The 16638-nt window shown below is 44.5% G+C and overlaps 1 protein-coding gene across 1 annotated transcript in view; it reads right to left on the bottom strand.

Moving 5' to 3' along the window:
- The window catches only part of Pdgfrl (platelet derived growth factor receptor like), a 53247-nt gene that overhangs the window by 3258 nt on the left and 33351 nt on the right, over positions 1-16638 (bottom strand). Inside the window, exons 3-4 of the mRNA XM_048441725.3 lie at positions 9242-9393; positions 1072-1365 (exon numbers count right to left, since the gene is read on the bottom strand). Coding sequence (XP_048297682.3) covers positions 1072-1365; positions 9242-9393 — 446 coding nt within the window. The remainder of the gene's footprint in view (positions 1-1071; positions 1366-9241; positions 9394-16638) is intronic.

Consider the following 16638-nt stretch of genomic DNA (forward strand, 5'->3'; position numbering starts at 1 on the left):
ATGAAACTGAGATGGAGAGGTAGCGATGAGTCAGAAAATACAAAGGGCTCTTTGTTAAGAGTATCTGTCTGCTATAGGGAGGAGATGGCCTCGGTGGAGACTTGGGGGCAGTTAAAACAGGGTTATCATTTAGAAACAGAATATTAGAAACTCTGACCTACTGTATGAGTCCCTCAGCAGAGAATGGAAGAAATTGCTCGCCCCAAATTCTGATTTCTGAGAGCAGTTAACTTGGGAGACATACTTCACTCCCTAGGGGAGCACCATTGTGAAGAGGTTTACCACTGGGCTCCCCAACCCTCATCAGTGTAAGCGTTCTCAGGGAACACAAAAGTCGTATTGGAGGACTGACAGGACGAGAGGAATCGCTTCCTCGATTTTGGAAGCAGAATGAGGCACTCTCTCCAGGAAGTCGTGGCAGGGCAGTGCCATCTGGGTGAGTATCTGATCAGCCCACCCCTGTGCCATCAGAACAGCCTTGGAACAAATGTGAGAGCGGAAGGCTGCAAGGAGAAGAGGCTTTGCTGAGAGCTAGAGCTGGGGCCCCATAATCCCTACATCCAACCAGTTGTAGTTGTCTACGTGTTCAGGTTGTGACTGGCGTGAGGGTGGAATGGAGGTGTCTAGTGAACAGGCAGATGGTTTCAGGTAGACGCTGAAGTCACTCTGAGAATGCAACGGCAAGAGAGATGATTGTTAAATGAATGACAGGGAGTGGCAGGGAAGTGAATGAGAACTTTAGGGGGACAAGGAATTGAAAGTTGGATTGGGCATAACCATGATGTCATCCTCAAGTTGGGCAGTGGATGATGATGCTAGGAGATATTTGGTTAAGGCATAGAGGCCGATGAGTACTAAGGGGATTGGGGACACAAGGGACTTGCCAATTAAACAGAGAGGTAGAATGAGGGAAATTTCTGGAGTACAAGATAAAGGGAATGGATCAAGGAAACAGAATGCTCTGGAAATGCCATAAAGAAGCTTGTAGATACCATCCTATGTCTTTCTATTTTCCTCCCAACCAGCGGGCAATGCCGATCTCATCTGGGGGAAGAAGGCAGACTTACTTACCTTCCACATAGAGCAGCTGATACTTGACGGAGATCTGAGACTTGCCCCCAGCTTCAGCTTTGCAGTAGACCACACCCTGATGATGAGAATGAGGCTGAAGGTAGACAAAGCCTCTCTTCATGTCATAGACAATGTCTGTTCCATTGGCAGGGATTTCTTTGGCAGGAAACTCTCTGTGGAGCGTGACTTTGGCTGATGGCACTGTAACTCGACAAGGAACCACAACCTGTCTGTCCGGGTTCAGGTAGACAACATCAAAGTAACTGGTGGAAGGTACAAACAGCTCTCCTTTCTCTGCAGGGGAAAAGACACAAGCTTAATGACTCCAAAGAAATGCAATGAGGATTGTTGCGAGGAGCCGCTTATTTATCCCAGCTGCCCAGAACCGAAATAATCACACAGAAACTGTGTTTATTAAATCACGGCTTGGCCCACTAGCTCCAGCTTCCCATTGGCTAACTCTTATATCTTAATTTAACCCATTTCCATCAATCTGTGCATCACTATGAGGTTGTGGCCTTCCAGCAAAGTTTCAGCACATCTATCTCTGGCAGCGGATCCCATCAAGGGATGCCTTAAAGAGTCTTAAAATCGGCACAAAGATAAGATGATATGGACAATGTTACCCAGCATACTGTCTAAGAAGGTTGGGCTTTAAAAAATGTGTAGGGAATTATTTTGCATCCTGCTATAATTTAGATGTTGACTATCCCCTAGAGGTCCTTTCATTAAAGACTTGGTGATTAGAAGTTACTGGGAGGCTTGACATGAGGGCTTTTAGGTCAGTAGCAATGTGCTCTCAAAGGTACTTGTGAGACATCAGGCTTTTCTATCTACCTGATTCCTGACGATGACACCTGTTTCAACACAGGATGGAAGACATGCGGTCAATTGGTCATGGACATGAGCCTCCAAAGCTTTCTCTTAATAAATTGTCTTAAGGGTAAATGGGCTGAAAAAGAAATCAGAGAAACAACACCCTTTACAATAGCCACAAATAACATAAAATATCTTGGGGTAACTCTAACCAAATAAGTGAAAGATCTGTATGAAAAGAGCTTTAAGTCTTTGAAGAAAGAAATTGAAGAAGACACCAGAAAATAGAAAAATCTCCTCTTCTCATGGATAGGTAGGATTAAGGTAGTAAAAATAGTAATCTTACTAAAAGCGATCTACAGAATCAATGCAATCTCCATCAAAATCTCAACATAATTTTTCACAAACCTCATAAGAAGAATGCTCAATTTCATATAGAAAAACACAGAATAACTAAAACAATCCTGTGCAATAAAGAAACTTCCAGACGTATCACCATCCCTGACTTCAAGCTCTACTATAGAGCTGTAGTAATGAAAACAGCTTGGTATCAGTATAAAAGCAGACAATTGAATTAGTGGAATTGAATCAAAGTTGCTGACACAAAGCCACACACCTATGAACACCTGATTTTTGACAACAAAGCCAAAATTATACAATGGAAAAAAAGCACCATCGACAAATGGTGCTGGCAAAACTGGATGTCAGCCATGTAGAAGAATGCAAATAGATCCATATCTATTGCCAGGCACAAAACTCAAGTTCAAATGGATCAAAGACCTCAAATATAAATCCAGCTACATTAAACCTGATAAAAGAGAAAGTGGGAAGAAGCCTTGAATGTATAGGCACAGGAGACTACTTTCTGAATATAACACTAGTAGCACAGACCCTGAGATCAACAAACAATAAATGGGACCTCCTGAAACTGAAAAGCTTCTGTAAGGCAGAAAAAGGACAGTCAACAAGACAAAATGGCAGCCTACCGAATGGGAAAAGATCCTCACCAACCCCACATCTGACAGAGGGCTGATCTCTAAAATATACAAAGAACTCAAGAAAGTAGACATCAAAATCCAATTTTAAAAATGGAGTATAGATCAAACAGAATTCTCAACAGAAGAATCTCAAAAGACTGAAATGCACTTAAGAACTGTTTGATATCCTTAGTCATCAGGGAAATGCAAATCAAAATGACTCAGATGCCATCTTACACCTGTCAGAATGGCTAACATCAAAATTGATGTTGGAGAGGATGTGGAGTAAGGGGAACACTCTCCACTGCTGGTTGTAGTGCAAGCTGGTAGTCTCTTTGGAAATCAATATGGCAGTTTCTCAGAAAAAATGGGAATCAATCTACCTCAAGACCCAGCAATACCTCTAACTCTTGGGCATATACGCAAAGGATGCTCAATCATACCACAAGGGCACTTGTTCAACTATGTTTATAGTATCATTATTTGTAATAGCCAGAACCTGGAAACTACCTAAATGTCCCTCAACCAAAGAATGGATAAGGAAAATGTATATTTATACAATGGAATATTACTCAGATGTGAAAAGCAATGACCTTATGAAATTTGCAGTCAAATGGATGGAACTAGAAAAACAACCATTCTGAATGAGGTAACCCAGACCTAGAAAGACAGACATGGTATGTACTCACACATAAGTGTGTATTAGATATAAAGTATAGGAAAACCAACCTTTCAGTTCACAGCCCTAGAAAGGCTAGATAACAAAGAGGGCCCAAAGAGGGATGCATGGATTTCACTGGGAAGAAGAAATAGAGATCTTCTGGGTAATCTGTGGGTGGGGTGCGGGGATGGAGAGAAAAAGTAAGGAAAGACATCTTGATGGGGGTGCATTTCGGGGTTAGGGAGAAACGTGGCACCAGGGAAAGCCCTAGGAATCTGTAAGAATGACCCCAGGTAAAACTCCTACCAATAGCGGAGAGTGTGCCTGAACTGGCCATCTACTGTAATCAGATTGGTGACCGTCCTAATTGTCATCAGAGAGTCTTTATCCAGTAACTGATACAGATGCAGAGATCCACAGCCAAGCACTGGGCTGGGCCCCAGGAATTCTGAAGAAAGGGAGGAGGGATTGTAGGAGCCAGGGGAAATCAAGGTCATGACAGGGGGACCGACAGAGACAGCTGACCTGAGCTCTTGGGAGCTCATGGACTATGGACCAAAAGTTATGGAGCCTGCATGGAACCAACATAGGTCATCTGCATATGTTTAACAGTTGTGTAGTTTGGCCTGTTTGTAAGGCCCCTAACAGTGAGGTCAGGACTTATCCCAGGCATTTAGCTGGCTTATGGGAACCTGTTCCCTATACTGGATTACCTTGCCCAGCCTTGTTGCAGGGGGAGGAGCTTGGCCTTGCCTCTACTTGATGTGCCATGCTTTGTTTAAGCCCATGGGAGGCCTGCCCCTTTCTGAATGGAGATGGAGGATGAGTGGATGGGGAAGGGGAATGATGGGAGGAAAGGAGGAAGGGGAAACTATGGTTGTAAAATAAATAAAAAAGTTCAATAAATGAATGAATAAAATCGTCTTAGGTGTTTTAAACATAACGTTGGAAGGTTGACTTTATCGACTTTCCCTATGTCCTCAAAGGAAAAAAAAAAAGATGTTATTTTAGCTCAAATCAGAATCATGGATCACACTGATGAAGCAGGGAAGGAGACCCAATTTCCTTAAGTTAAAAATAAAACTTCAAAAGATTTTTCTTTTATTATTTCTGTAGATGTATGAGAGTAATTGTGGAGGCCAGAAATGAATATTGGAACCCCCCGGAGATATGGTTACCAGCAGTGTGAGCTCCCTAATATGGGTGCTTGGCTCTAAACTCGGATCCAATGAAAGATGGTTTCGTGACTGAGCCATCTTTCTAGCCCCATGAGAATCATTCATAAGATGTTGAAGCACTCTGTGCTTCTATGTGGAAAATGAGCCCCATCGCCAAGGACTTCTGTCCAAGGAGCATTTTTACACAGTGGAGGTCCTCGAAAGGCCCAAATAATGATGACACTGTGTCCCCAGGATCTTCACACCCAACACGGAAGATAGAATGCAATGCCAAAGCTATTGGAGGGCACTGGGAGAGGGACAGAGGGAAACCTGGTCTCAGGGATGGCTTCTACTTGGTACCATGTAGCTGAGGACTTTCACATGTGTGATATTACACACACGCACACACATACACACTCCTCCTACAATGCCACCTGTCAGAGTCTTTAAACCCTAGATGACATTTCTATCTCAGAGAAAGTAGACAGGTGAGAACTGGCTTACTCACAGCATCCCTAGGATAGCGAAAGGATTATGGGTGTGGCTTTGGGGGCACATGCTTATGTTGTTTGATTTGGCTTGACACCTTAAATCCTTTGGTTTCTGGATTGTTCTGTAAAGGGATATTAGAGTAATTGCTGAGAGAACTCTCTGGGGCTAATCACATAACACTTCTTAAATTGTTTCCTGTGTTTCCCTTGCAATGTTCTGAAGTAGGCCATTGTTCTGAAGCAGGCCATTGTTCTGAAGCAGGCCATTATTCTGAAGCAGGCCATTGGCTTTCTCTTATACCTGCCTACCATGTCACCATTGTATGATAATTTAGGCTGGGCCTAGGATTCCTGGAAACACCAAGGATCTTCAGGGGCAGGAGTTCTTTGATTCCAAGGACCAAGTTCAGGAACAGGGAAGTGTTTCTATGGGAAAGACTGTGTCATAGCTCAAAGGTCACCCACAGCCTTTGTTAGGCTCTATACTAACCAGACTGGTGATTTTGTTACTTTCTAAATTGATTTTCAGATTTAAGCCAGGGGTGCCTTTTTTCTTTCTTTTTCTTTCTTTCTTTCTTTTAAGATTTATTTACTATGTATACAGTGTTCTGCCTGCAGGCCAGAAGAGGGCACCAGATCTCATTACAGATGGTTGTGAGCCACCATGTGGTTGCCGGGAATTGAACTCAAGACCTTTGGAAGGGCAGGTAGTGCTCTTAATCGCTGAGCCATCTCTCCAGACTTTCTAATGTGTCCAGTATCCCTGTTAAGAAACAGAAAATCTACATAGCGTTGGGTGTGCTAACTAATCCAGCTGTGCTTTCAAACCCCGATTTGTAAAGAGTAGATAACACTAGAGACATCTTTTGAGTGGCTGAGAGGGTGCCTCAGTGGTAGGACATTTGCCAGGGATGTTAGCAGACCTACATTCAGTCCCCACCACTGCAAGAAAATAAAGATAATTTTTTTGTGTGTGTGTTGTAAAGTTTTGCTGAGTAAGTGATCTGCTCCACTTAGCAAAGCCAGTAGAATGTGAACAACTGGAATTTCAGAATGCAAGAGTCATCTTATTTCTTGTTGTAAAATATGTGCTTCAGAATAAATGAATTTATCAGTTGCTTTAAAAATATTTAAAAAGTGGGATATGGCTCAAAAGTAGAAAACTTGTCTAATATATGAAAGGCCCCAACTTCAATACTAGTGCATGTGAACATGCACGCTCGCACACGTACACACACACACACACACACACACACACACACACAGAGAGAGCAGTAGCTTCCATCTGTTAAAAGAAAAGTGTTGAGGTTCCTTTAAAAAATTATAGATTATACAAATATGCTTGTATCTACTCATGTACCATAGTGCTTTAAAAACTAAATACATGGGGTTTTATTTTTTAAAAGTCAAAGCTAATAGCCTCTAAATTAAAATACAAATTACAGCACATTCAGTGGTTAGTAAAATACTCATAAATGTGGTCTCCCCACATATGAAAATCATTGCCCAAGTATTTCCCGTCGAGAAAGCCCTCCCTCTGGTAGAGAGCTCCTCTTGATCCGTCTGGGTGGCGGTTGCACGCCTGCTCCTTTGAGGACAGTTTATTGAGCTGTCTACTTAGAATCTGAATTCTTTTCTTTAGGTATGGCATCCTTCAATGTTGAGGAGGGGGGGAAAGAGAACACAAACCTGCCTACTGGATAAGAGGAAATAAATGTGGCAGTTACTTACTCAAACATTACACAGATTAACAACAGGCAGTGCCCCAAATGAGATTTCACAGTGTTTGCCATCAAACGCTAGCAAACACACAAACATAACGAATGGCAGATGCTTCTCCATGTGGGTAGCTGAGAAGCATATGTTCTGGAGGAATCCTGTGCCAGCAGTGAGAACCTCAGCTTCTGTGGCAACCCATCTTGGCTTTCCAAAGTCACCCACACTTCCAAAGACAAAATGATAAGCCCTATCCTGGAAGTCTCCCTGGACTTTCCGAGAGTTGAGTAAAGCAACAACATGATACCGCCTCCCTCTCCCGCCTTTTTCCTCCTTTCTTTTCTTGACAGGTTCTTCTGTAAGACCAGACTGGTCCTTGAACTCATTGCGTAGTAAGGGTGATGCTGAACTTCCGATCCTCCCATTTTTCCTCCTGAACACTGGGATTAAAGGCACACACCGCCACACTTGTTGTATATTATGCTGGGCTAGAACCCAGGCCCTTGTGCATGCTAGGTAAACACACTTTCCACTGAGCTATATCCCTCAACCCTGACTAAGTTTGTCCAACGATGAAACTGACCTATTTTAGCTTTCATTGGCTCACAAGAGGACTTTAGGGATTAAAGAGGAGCCACTTGTGAAACTCAAAAGAGCACTCATAAACCCTAACCCTTCAACCCATAACAGCTCCAGTGACATCTTCAGATCAACACCTAACACTTTGGAAAGACAGGGTAGTGCTGCTCTTGGCAAAGACTGTTCACCTGCAGTTTTGATATGAAATTTATCCTTATCTAGAATAAGAAGCTGTTAACCATCTTAATTGTTTGCCTTTTCCACACTTTGCCACATAGCATAACGCAAAGACCACACAGATAAGATTTTACAGGACTTCCCATGAACATCCATTAGAAATTCTCTGACAGTCACAACTCTGCTAGCTGGTGTCTACCAACCAATCCATCTACTATTCTGTCCTAGGAAGGGCTCAAGGCGTAACAGTGGGTTTTGGCTCAGAAAAATGAATTTGACTCCTTGATATGCTACCACAAGGCCCTGAACACTGGAAGACTCATCTTGCCCTTTTAAATCTTGACATCCATATTGTTTCTAAGACAAACATAATAAAATAGCTTCAGTTCCTCTCCTTGGGATGTCATACCTGTGCTGAAGGACTGGCCCTGCTGCTGAGTCTTCTTGCCATGGAGGGGCTATTTGAGCAGGAAGGGTAATTATACGAGCAGTTGCTAATGCATTGATTAATGGCTAGGATATAAGATCACTGGGTCATAGGCACATAATTCAGTACAGACCTGTAAGACAGATCGACTTGGAACTTAGACAAATCTCATGAGCGCCTCTGCCCAGATACTTAAAAAAAAAAATAAGGCTCTGTCTCTCCTGAGATGCACAGCACAATAAGAGATTCCTACGTGTTGTCCCTGACCTTTAAACCTTGCTGAAGAACCTCATTCCCCAGCATGTGAGCTCCCTGGGGTCTGAGGTGGGAGAAGACTGGGAGGCAGTCTTTAACAAAACCACAGGCTTTGCCAGTGCCTTCCTGGCACCACGTGGGAGGAGGGGCTCTCCAGCGTGACCCATAGGTGTCCTGGTCCTCTCGTGGTCTCAGATGACAAGACAGAGACTACAAGGGCTAGATACTTCAGCAATCCTCCTCTCAAGTCTCAGCTCCTGAACTCATACGAACCAGTATGAAGAGGTCTTTGGCGACCCCACCCTGCTGCTCTGGGGGTTCCAGAAAGAGCTGATCATAGATTTCAGGACACTGATGACCAGCCAGTGGCACTGAGCATTGGAACTCTGTGGTGATGGAGACATTCCCTCCTGTGCAGCCCACTATGAGAACATCTCAATTCCACGTGTCACAACTGAGCACTCTGACTAAGGCAGTGTGACCGAAGAGATGACTTTTAGATTGTATTTAATTCTAATATGCGGTTATATTTAAGTTTGCTACAGGTGTCAAGTGGTTGCCCTTCTGGGCAGTTTGGGCAGTTTAGACCCTGCTTCAAAGAGCTCTGGGTTTAAATCCTTGTGCCACCTACCTACTAAGCGACTTTAAGAATTTTCTTCACCTGTCTACATGTTACCCCTCATTTCATGCCTGGAAAAGGAGCTCTGGAAATGATCAGTGTATTTACCCTCAAAGACTGTCTTAATACTTGCACTCTGTCCTGTGCCTGAACAATGTGCCTAAAAAAAAATTGTTTTTGTTTTTGCTTTTTTTTTAAAATAGTTTACTTGGTATTCAGCTTGCAGTGGGAACCCGAGTTTGGAAGCAACATTAGCAGTTCAAGGAGTTCCCGTCATGTACCAAACTTATACCTGTGAAGAAGATGTAGGTGGAGCCTGTTCTGGTCTCATCTCGTCTGCAGATGTAGCCGTTGCACAGCTGCCCCCAGCAGCTGAATTCACCCGTGTCGGCTGAGGTGGAGTTGACCAGAGTCAGTTGCCCATAGCGCTCATTCTGCTTCACACTGGAATTTCAAGAGAGGTAGGGCATCAGGGCAGGTCAAAGCCCGGCCAGGGACCTTCCAGTCCTGGCTTTCTGCTTTGTTGCTTCCATATGTAAACACTCCAGTGACCTGATGTGGCCTCTCAGAGATGGCAAAAATAATCAGAATTGTGTTTGGTGGGTAGAGAGAATAGGGTGTGTTGGTGAGGGGGGGGGGCAGAAAGAAAAGATTTTCCTAGAAGGAAATAATAAATGATAATCATATTTTTCATCAGAGGAAATTCTCTTTGGTCTCAGAACTGGGATTTCTAGAAATAAGATCACTGGGGGCCTTAACAATTGAGCCTAAAAAGCCTGGAGTTGGAGCTTGCTTTTGAAAAGAAATGGGCTGAAAAATCAAACAACATGGATGAGAGCACATAGTATTAGCCAACGCCCTAAGACTCTTTCAGCAATAAGTTCCAAGTATAAGCTTAGAATCTTAGAGATATTGTATAATTATATAAAAAATAAAACACGCTTTCTCTGCTATGTGTGTGGGGGGGGCACACCTCTGAAGATGCATTCAGGCCCCTTGGGCTTTCTGGCTTTTACTCTGGCCTCATCCTACTATTTCTGTTTTTATTCTGCTCTTGTGCTTTTATCTATCTAGTTGACTGATAAGAAGTTCTGAAACCCCCCAGGTCCTTCCTGAAATAAGAGAGACATTATTACTGAACAGTAATATCTAAACAGTACCATCAGCCAATTGTTCTGATAACTGTGTTGTGACAGAATCCCAGAAGCATTGTCTTCAGAGCGGATGTTCCCCTGTGGCTTAGGAGTCTCAGCATGTGTTGCCAAACAAATGGTTTTAATCCGAGCACTCATCTCAGATATCCAAATGCTTCACTGCTCGGGATCCACATAGCTTTCTGACAGAGGAGAGCCTCCTGTTTCGTCTCTCAACAACACCAGCATGAGCGCAACTTTAAATTTAGCACATCCAAATCGTCTGGGTGTTGGGTCCCACACACAGCCCTGCTCTAGCTCACTGCTGGATGGCTTATTGCACCCACCAGGCCTGCCCAGAGGGGGCTGTACACTCCCACCCCATCACCTCTCTCCTTTAAACTGGACGGAAATCTCTCCTCCGTCAGGAAGTGACTAATTACAACAGACTCTCAGGAATCCCCCCCCCCACTTCCTCCTAATGAAGTAGCTGGCCCCTCTGATACCCCTGGCTTCCTGTAATTACACTGGGGGCTGACGAGGAAAGGGACAGTACCCCATTTGTTTCATAGTCTCAGAGAGAGAGAGAGAGAGAGAGAGAGAGAGAGAGAGAGAGAGAGAGAGAGAGAGAGAGAGATCTGTGCCCAGTACACAGCGTGGATTCCCTAAATACACGTGAATTGAAGCTGAAGTGACACACACATTGGCAATGGAAAGAGCTGAAAAGTCAGGAACCCGGCTGGACATTTGGCAGGCCGTTCAGATATAGAATGTCCACCAAGTTCTTTGTATTACAGGCTTAGCTCCCAGAGCTTGTTAGATTTAGAGGGAACAACGGAATCTCTAAGCATCAAGGTCTAGTTCTCCTTTCTGGTCACTGGCAGTGCCCGAGGATGGTGATACTTTTACCCTTTCTTCCGTTATTTTTATGACTTCCTAGACACAGGGAAATGGCTTTGCCCCATCGTGTACCATCACCGTGATATATCACTATGAGTGCCGTAAGGTGCTACCATGAGCCCAAAGCGATAGGGTCAAACAGTCAAGAACTCAAAGTTAGAAAACTGTGAGCTGAAAAAATAATCTTTTCTTTTCGGTCCTGCCAGAGCAACAAACTCAATAGCAGCTTAGAACACAGAGACTCAGAAAAGTGGCATCCCCGAGACACACAGCTGGGGACCAGCTAAACAAGTCCCCGAAAGTCACTTGTGTGCTTAGCTCGTGGTAATTAGATAATAAACTGCGTATAGAGTTTTCCTGCGATGCACCCTGCGCAGTGTCTTATTCCAATTATTTCTAATCACACATAATTGTAGGTTCAGGCTAGCTACCGTGAGTACTGCTCCAGCAACAACGAACGCCACACACCCAACACTGGGGAGAGTCAGCGCAGCAAGTGAAAACCAGTGGGCTTTAAGGAGATTGCATTAGGATTCAGGAGCCAAAATTAACGACCATGACGAGATTCAGGAATGACTAGTCAGGTTCTCACAACAAAAATTAAGTTCTCAAAGGGGGAGTAGGGGGTTGGAGAGGTCAAAGGCAGCCACGAAGCTGGGCTTGTATAGGTGGGTACAGGAGGGCAGGAGGGACCCAAGGGACAGCAAAGCACACCAGGATTGCCAAGGGAAGTGACGGGGCCACCACCATGAGGGAATGAGCAGGCAGAACCAGAAGGGGAAGGGTAGAAAAAAAAAGAGAATCCGAGACATTGCAGCTATTACTACAACGAGGAGGTTCCTAGGCATGGGCACGGGAGGATACGGAAATTCATGAGAGGGGCAGCGGTTTGCGGCTGGCTGGCTAAGAGCGGCAGAATGAGATGCATCAGGAATGGCCTCACAATGTGAATCTCTGTGTTAGAAAGGACTGGAAATTTGAATTTGTGATCGGAACCATTGAAGGATGTTGTAAACAGACTGAACTTTTGTTCCCCAGCCACCCGGACCCGCATAATCACACAGAAACTGGATTAATTACAACACTGTTTGGCCAACATCTTAGGCTTCTTACTGGCTAGCTCTAACTAATTAAATCAACCCATTTCTATAAATCTGTGTATTGCCACAAGGCTGTGGTTTACCGATACAGCATGCTATTCATTCGGCAGCTACATGACATCTCCTTTGACTCCACCTACTCTCTCTCTCTCTCTCTCTCTCTCTCTCTCGCTCTCGCTCTCGCTCTCGCTCTCTCTCTCGCTCTCGCTCTCGCTCTCGCTCTCGCTCTCTCTGTTCCGATTCCCCCACCTGGCTTTATACTGAAAGCCATTGGCTGAAACACCTTGATTCATCAACCAATAAAAGCAATACATATAAGAAGGACATCAGGAGATACTGTGAGTCTATCTGTGGCCTCCATACACACACACACACACACACACACACACACACACACACACACACAGAGTAAGAAGCAGGGAAAGGGCTCATCATAAAGTCCTAAGAGAAAGCTTCAGGAATAGATGCTCAACAGGTTCAGAAGTCTTTAAGAAAAATCATTAACCATCAACACACATAGAACTTCAGTTGATAGTCTGAAAGTCTTGGGCAACCATGCAGCCTTCAATTTCAGGGGCTGTCAAGGTGATTTAGCAATTCGTGTGCTTGTTTCTTTATCAGAAGACCAAGTTTCAGTTCCCACCACCCATATATGGCAGCTCCCAACTGTCTGTACTCCAGTTACAGGGTATCCAACACCCTCATCTGACCTCCACAGGCACCAGATAATCGTGACTTATATATACATGTATGTATATGTACCTATATACATACAGGCAAAACACTTGCACACATAAAACAAATAAAAATGGATTAATTTCCTAGGGAAAAAAATGGCAAAGGGAAAAAGAAAATCGAATTCTCCTCAGGAGACCTGTACACATGACATTTGGATACATGAACTCTGCAGAGTGGGAACCAGCGAAAATATGAAGTACTTTCTCTGGGTCCAGCCGTTGTTTGGACAGTAGTGGCAGAAAAGGAGCAAAACAGGCCCGTAAAATCTACCACTGGAAGGGAACCCAGCCGCCACCATGATCAGCGTGCTGTATCTTTAGCAGACTGGGGGCAGAAGGAAGGAAACGCCCCGGGAAACATTTCTGCATATTTCCACCCCCTCTTCTATGCAAACCTCATAAAACAGGAAACCAATTATTTCAAAGGATTACAGTTCAAATGCCTGGATTTAAAATGCCCAGTTCTACTAGCAGTCTTGCCCAGCCCAAGCATCAGGCTGCCCAGAGAGTCAGGATATTGGCCAAGTCCGCGGGGCACTGAGCATGTGTCAGGAGATGGAGAAAAACACAGCTGGGCCCCGTAGAACACCGTCTTTGTGGAGACGCTTCATTCAAAGGTCTCTTTTTTTTCTCTTGTAACAACTCAACAACTCCGGTGGAGGGGGAAGGATTGAGGGAAGGGAGGTGGGAGTTAAAAACAATTGTCACAACAAAGGTCCCATTAAATGCGTGAACAAGAGCATCCAAATGAGCTTGGCTGAAGCTGCTCTGAGCATCCCAATGTCAGCTTATCTCAGCTACTTTTCTTTCAAACTGACACTTCTGACCTTCTGACCTAGAGAATAATGGAAAAGGCCAGGATTCAAGGGGCACTAGTTCAGTGTTTAAAGCTTTTTGGAGCATTCATTCAATGTTTATGACTTCCTCCCATTTGTGTGTGTGTGTGTGTGTGTGTGTGTGTGTGTGTGTGTGTTTCTGTCCCTGTTAGTGGGGGTCTGAAGCATCCTGAATTTGGTCCAATTTACTCTCTTTTAGAGTGTGCCAAGACACAGAGATAGGCAAAAAGAAAGGAGCTGACACCTCCCCAAAATAGGGACTACTGTGCCACTCACCTGAGGCAGGGACCAAATAACACAGGCTCTACAAATCACAGGCAAGGAGTAAGTTATGGTCTACAAGATAGTTATTCAGTGATTTCATATGTACTTAGGACAGTAAGCTAAACTGGGAAACATTAGACTACAGGAGAAGGATGCCAAGATTCTAGAGAATGCCTTCCCTCAACTTCTGTACAATGAGTACCAAGGTAGTTAGAGGAAGGTGACCAGAAACACCCTCAAAGACTTGAGGGGTCTTGGGAACAGAAAAGGATGCTAACCAGCACAAGCAAGGACCAGGAGCTGGGCATTCAACAAAGGAAACCGATGTCCTGAGAGGAGAATGAGTGCCCAACAGGGAGAAGCATGGCTGGGACATCAGCGGCCACTTTGAGAAAGAGGCCATGTCCTGAGAGACCATCATGATCTGTGGATCCACACTAACTGGAATCAAGCTGTGACCCCTTAGTGACCTTAGTACTTCCGAGCTACAGTTCCTCCCGTCCACACGCTGTCTCCATCCACGCCTGCAGATCTGTGGTGAGAACGGTTATTAATAGCTAACCCTGTGGCACGCTGGGCACTGCACTGTGCTCTTTGCATGAACAGCAGACAGCACAGCCTCAGCTCAGAGAACAACCCTTAACCTTTCAGATTGAACAACCACGAGGCTCCAGGCTCCTTTTGATCCTCACAGCTGCATTAGTGTGAAGGTGCTAATATTTCCCGGAAGTTGGAGAACCAGCTCCTCCCAAGCCCTCCAGCTGGCCCTTCTGAGTCTAAGCCAGTGTCACACAGTTTTGATCGTGAATGCTCGTAAGTGAAAGGCGTGGATTTTATCCTACCAAAACAAATCACACTGATGCAAATCCGACCAAGAAATAGCCCCTTCAGCCCGCTTGTAAAATCTGTTAAATGCATCCACCCCACTTCACAATCCCACACACCCATACATGGCAAGCAAAACCTTGCATGATCTGATGAAATCAACTTATTAGTAGAAATTAAAAGAAACAAGTCACCCACCCCCATTCTACTGAAAGCAGAGGCAGCTGACCACAGGGAACCATATCCATTGTTAAGTATCTACTACATAAATGAGAGTGCCCAAGGTACATGTTACCATTTCTCTACCCTATGAGATGGTGGCGATTAAATCAAAAAGAATAAAACGTCAGTGGTGTTTGGTATGCTGGGCATGCTGGTGAGTCCTCTTCCTACCATGCCTTGGTTTTGATGAAGCCCTGTGAGGCAGATGTCATCCTGTGTTGTAGCTGAACAGCCCAAGGCAGAGTATTTAGGACACTAACTGAGGGTTATTCAGAGCTGGAAGCTCGGGATAACAGGAAGCTCCATTTAAATCACTTTCCAGGGTCACTCAGCTATGTAAACTCAGACTTCTCAGTCTTGGACCCTATTTTTAAGATGGCATAAAATCAAAGTCAAAAGAAGCAATTAAACACCCGCATTCAGCATTCACATCAAGATTAATTAATTGGTTGCTTTCTACCACATGCAAGAAACTGTGCCAAGTACCAGTGGAGATAAAGACCCGTGTGTGCCTGCTAGTCTGCAGTTCAAGCGTTTGCAGAGGGCCTGTGTTTACTCCAAGTCTCAACTGAAGAATGTGTCAGAAAAGAATGACTCCGTGATATGCTGGGGATGGTGTCACATGAACAGAGCTCACATTCCTGGAAACAGACAACCAGGGAGAGCATGTTGAAGCTGTCACCACAGTTATGGTTTTTTATTTAAGGAAGAAATTCTGCGCATAAAAACTCAACAGAGAACCAAGTATGCAAACTAAGGAACTTCAAAGTAAATTCAGTTCTAACGTCAGAAATCCGGTTGGAAGAGGGCGGCAGAGTGCTTAGCTTATAACCTCAAGGACCCATGTGCATCCCCAGAACCCACGTTTACAAAACAAACAACAAAACCGAGCTAGCTGTGGTGGAAGGAGCTTATAATTCCAGCAGAAGGAAAGTGGAGGCAGAAGGACAGACAGATCCCTGGGGGTTGACTTCGGTGAGGGCCAAGCCAGTAAAGGATTCTTTCTCATGAAAATCAAGATGAAGGCAGAATACTCCTGGAACCCACCACCTGAGGTAGCTCTCTCACTTGCTTACACACAATACACACTTCCTCTGTCTTACACACACACACGCACACACACACACATTCACACTCTCCCACACGTAAAATCAGGCTGAGCTCATTCACACTTATTTATCAACTGCTCCTCTTTAACCTTTTAATCCATATCTATAATTACCCTCTATGTATCTGTCAATCATATATGTATCATCCGTGTGTCATCTACCTCCATGTCTGGAAAAATTCCAGACTCTTGCCGTGTAACTACAGTATTTCTGTCCCAACAATGGTCCATGGGAATGTATGTGAAATGTGACATTGGACTTTCTTTGACCGCATCTTATGCCGGAGTCTGTCTGTTACTCAGAAATGACACTGGAGGACAATGTGTGTGACATCTCCCCAGGCCTGCAGCTTCTCTTTGTGTCTCTGTCTCTTGCTCCCAACTCCTCTCGATGGCGTTGGCCAAACCCTGAGCTCTATTCTAGGATGTTCACCCACCACTTTGCTACTCTACTTTACCACGGTTGTCTCTATCCAGCAAACCCTTTGTCACCTCAAACTGAGGCCAGGCCTCCTAGGATGATGCCTTTAAAATGCATGTAGCTCAACAATGGAAGAGGACACC

This window comes from Myodes glareolus, chromosome 23 (assembly GCF_982192425.1).
Source record: "Myodes glareolus chromosome 23, mMyoGla1.1, whole genome shotgun sequence".
Lineage (NCBI taxonomy): Eukaryota > Metazoa > Chordata > Mammalia > Rodentia > Cricetidae > Myodes > Myodes glareolus.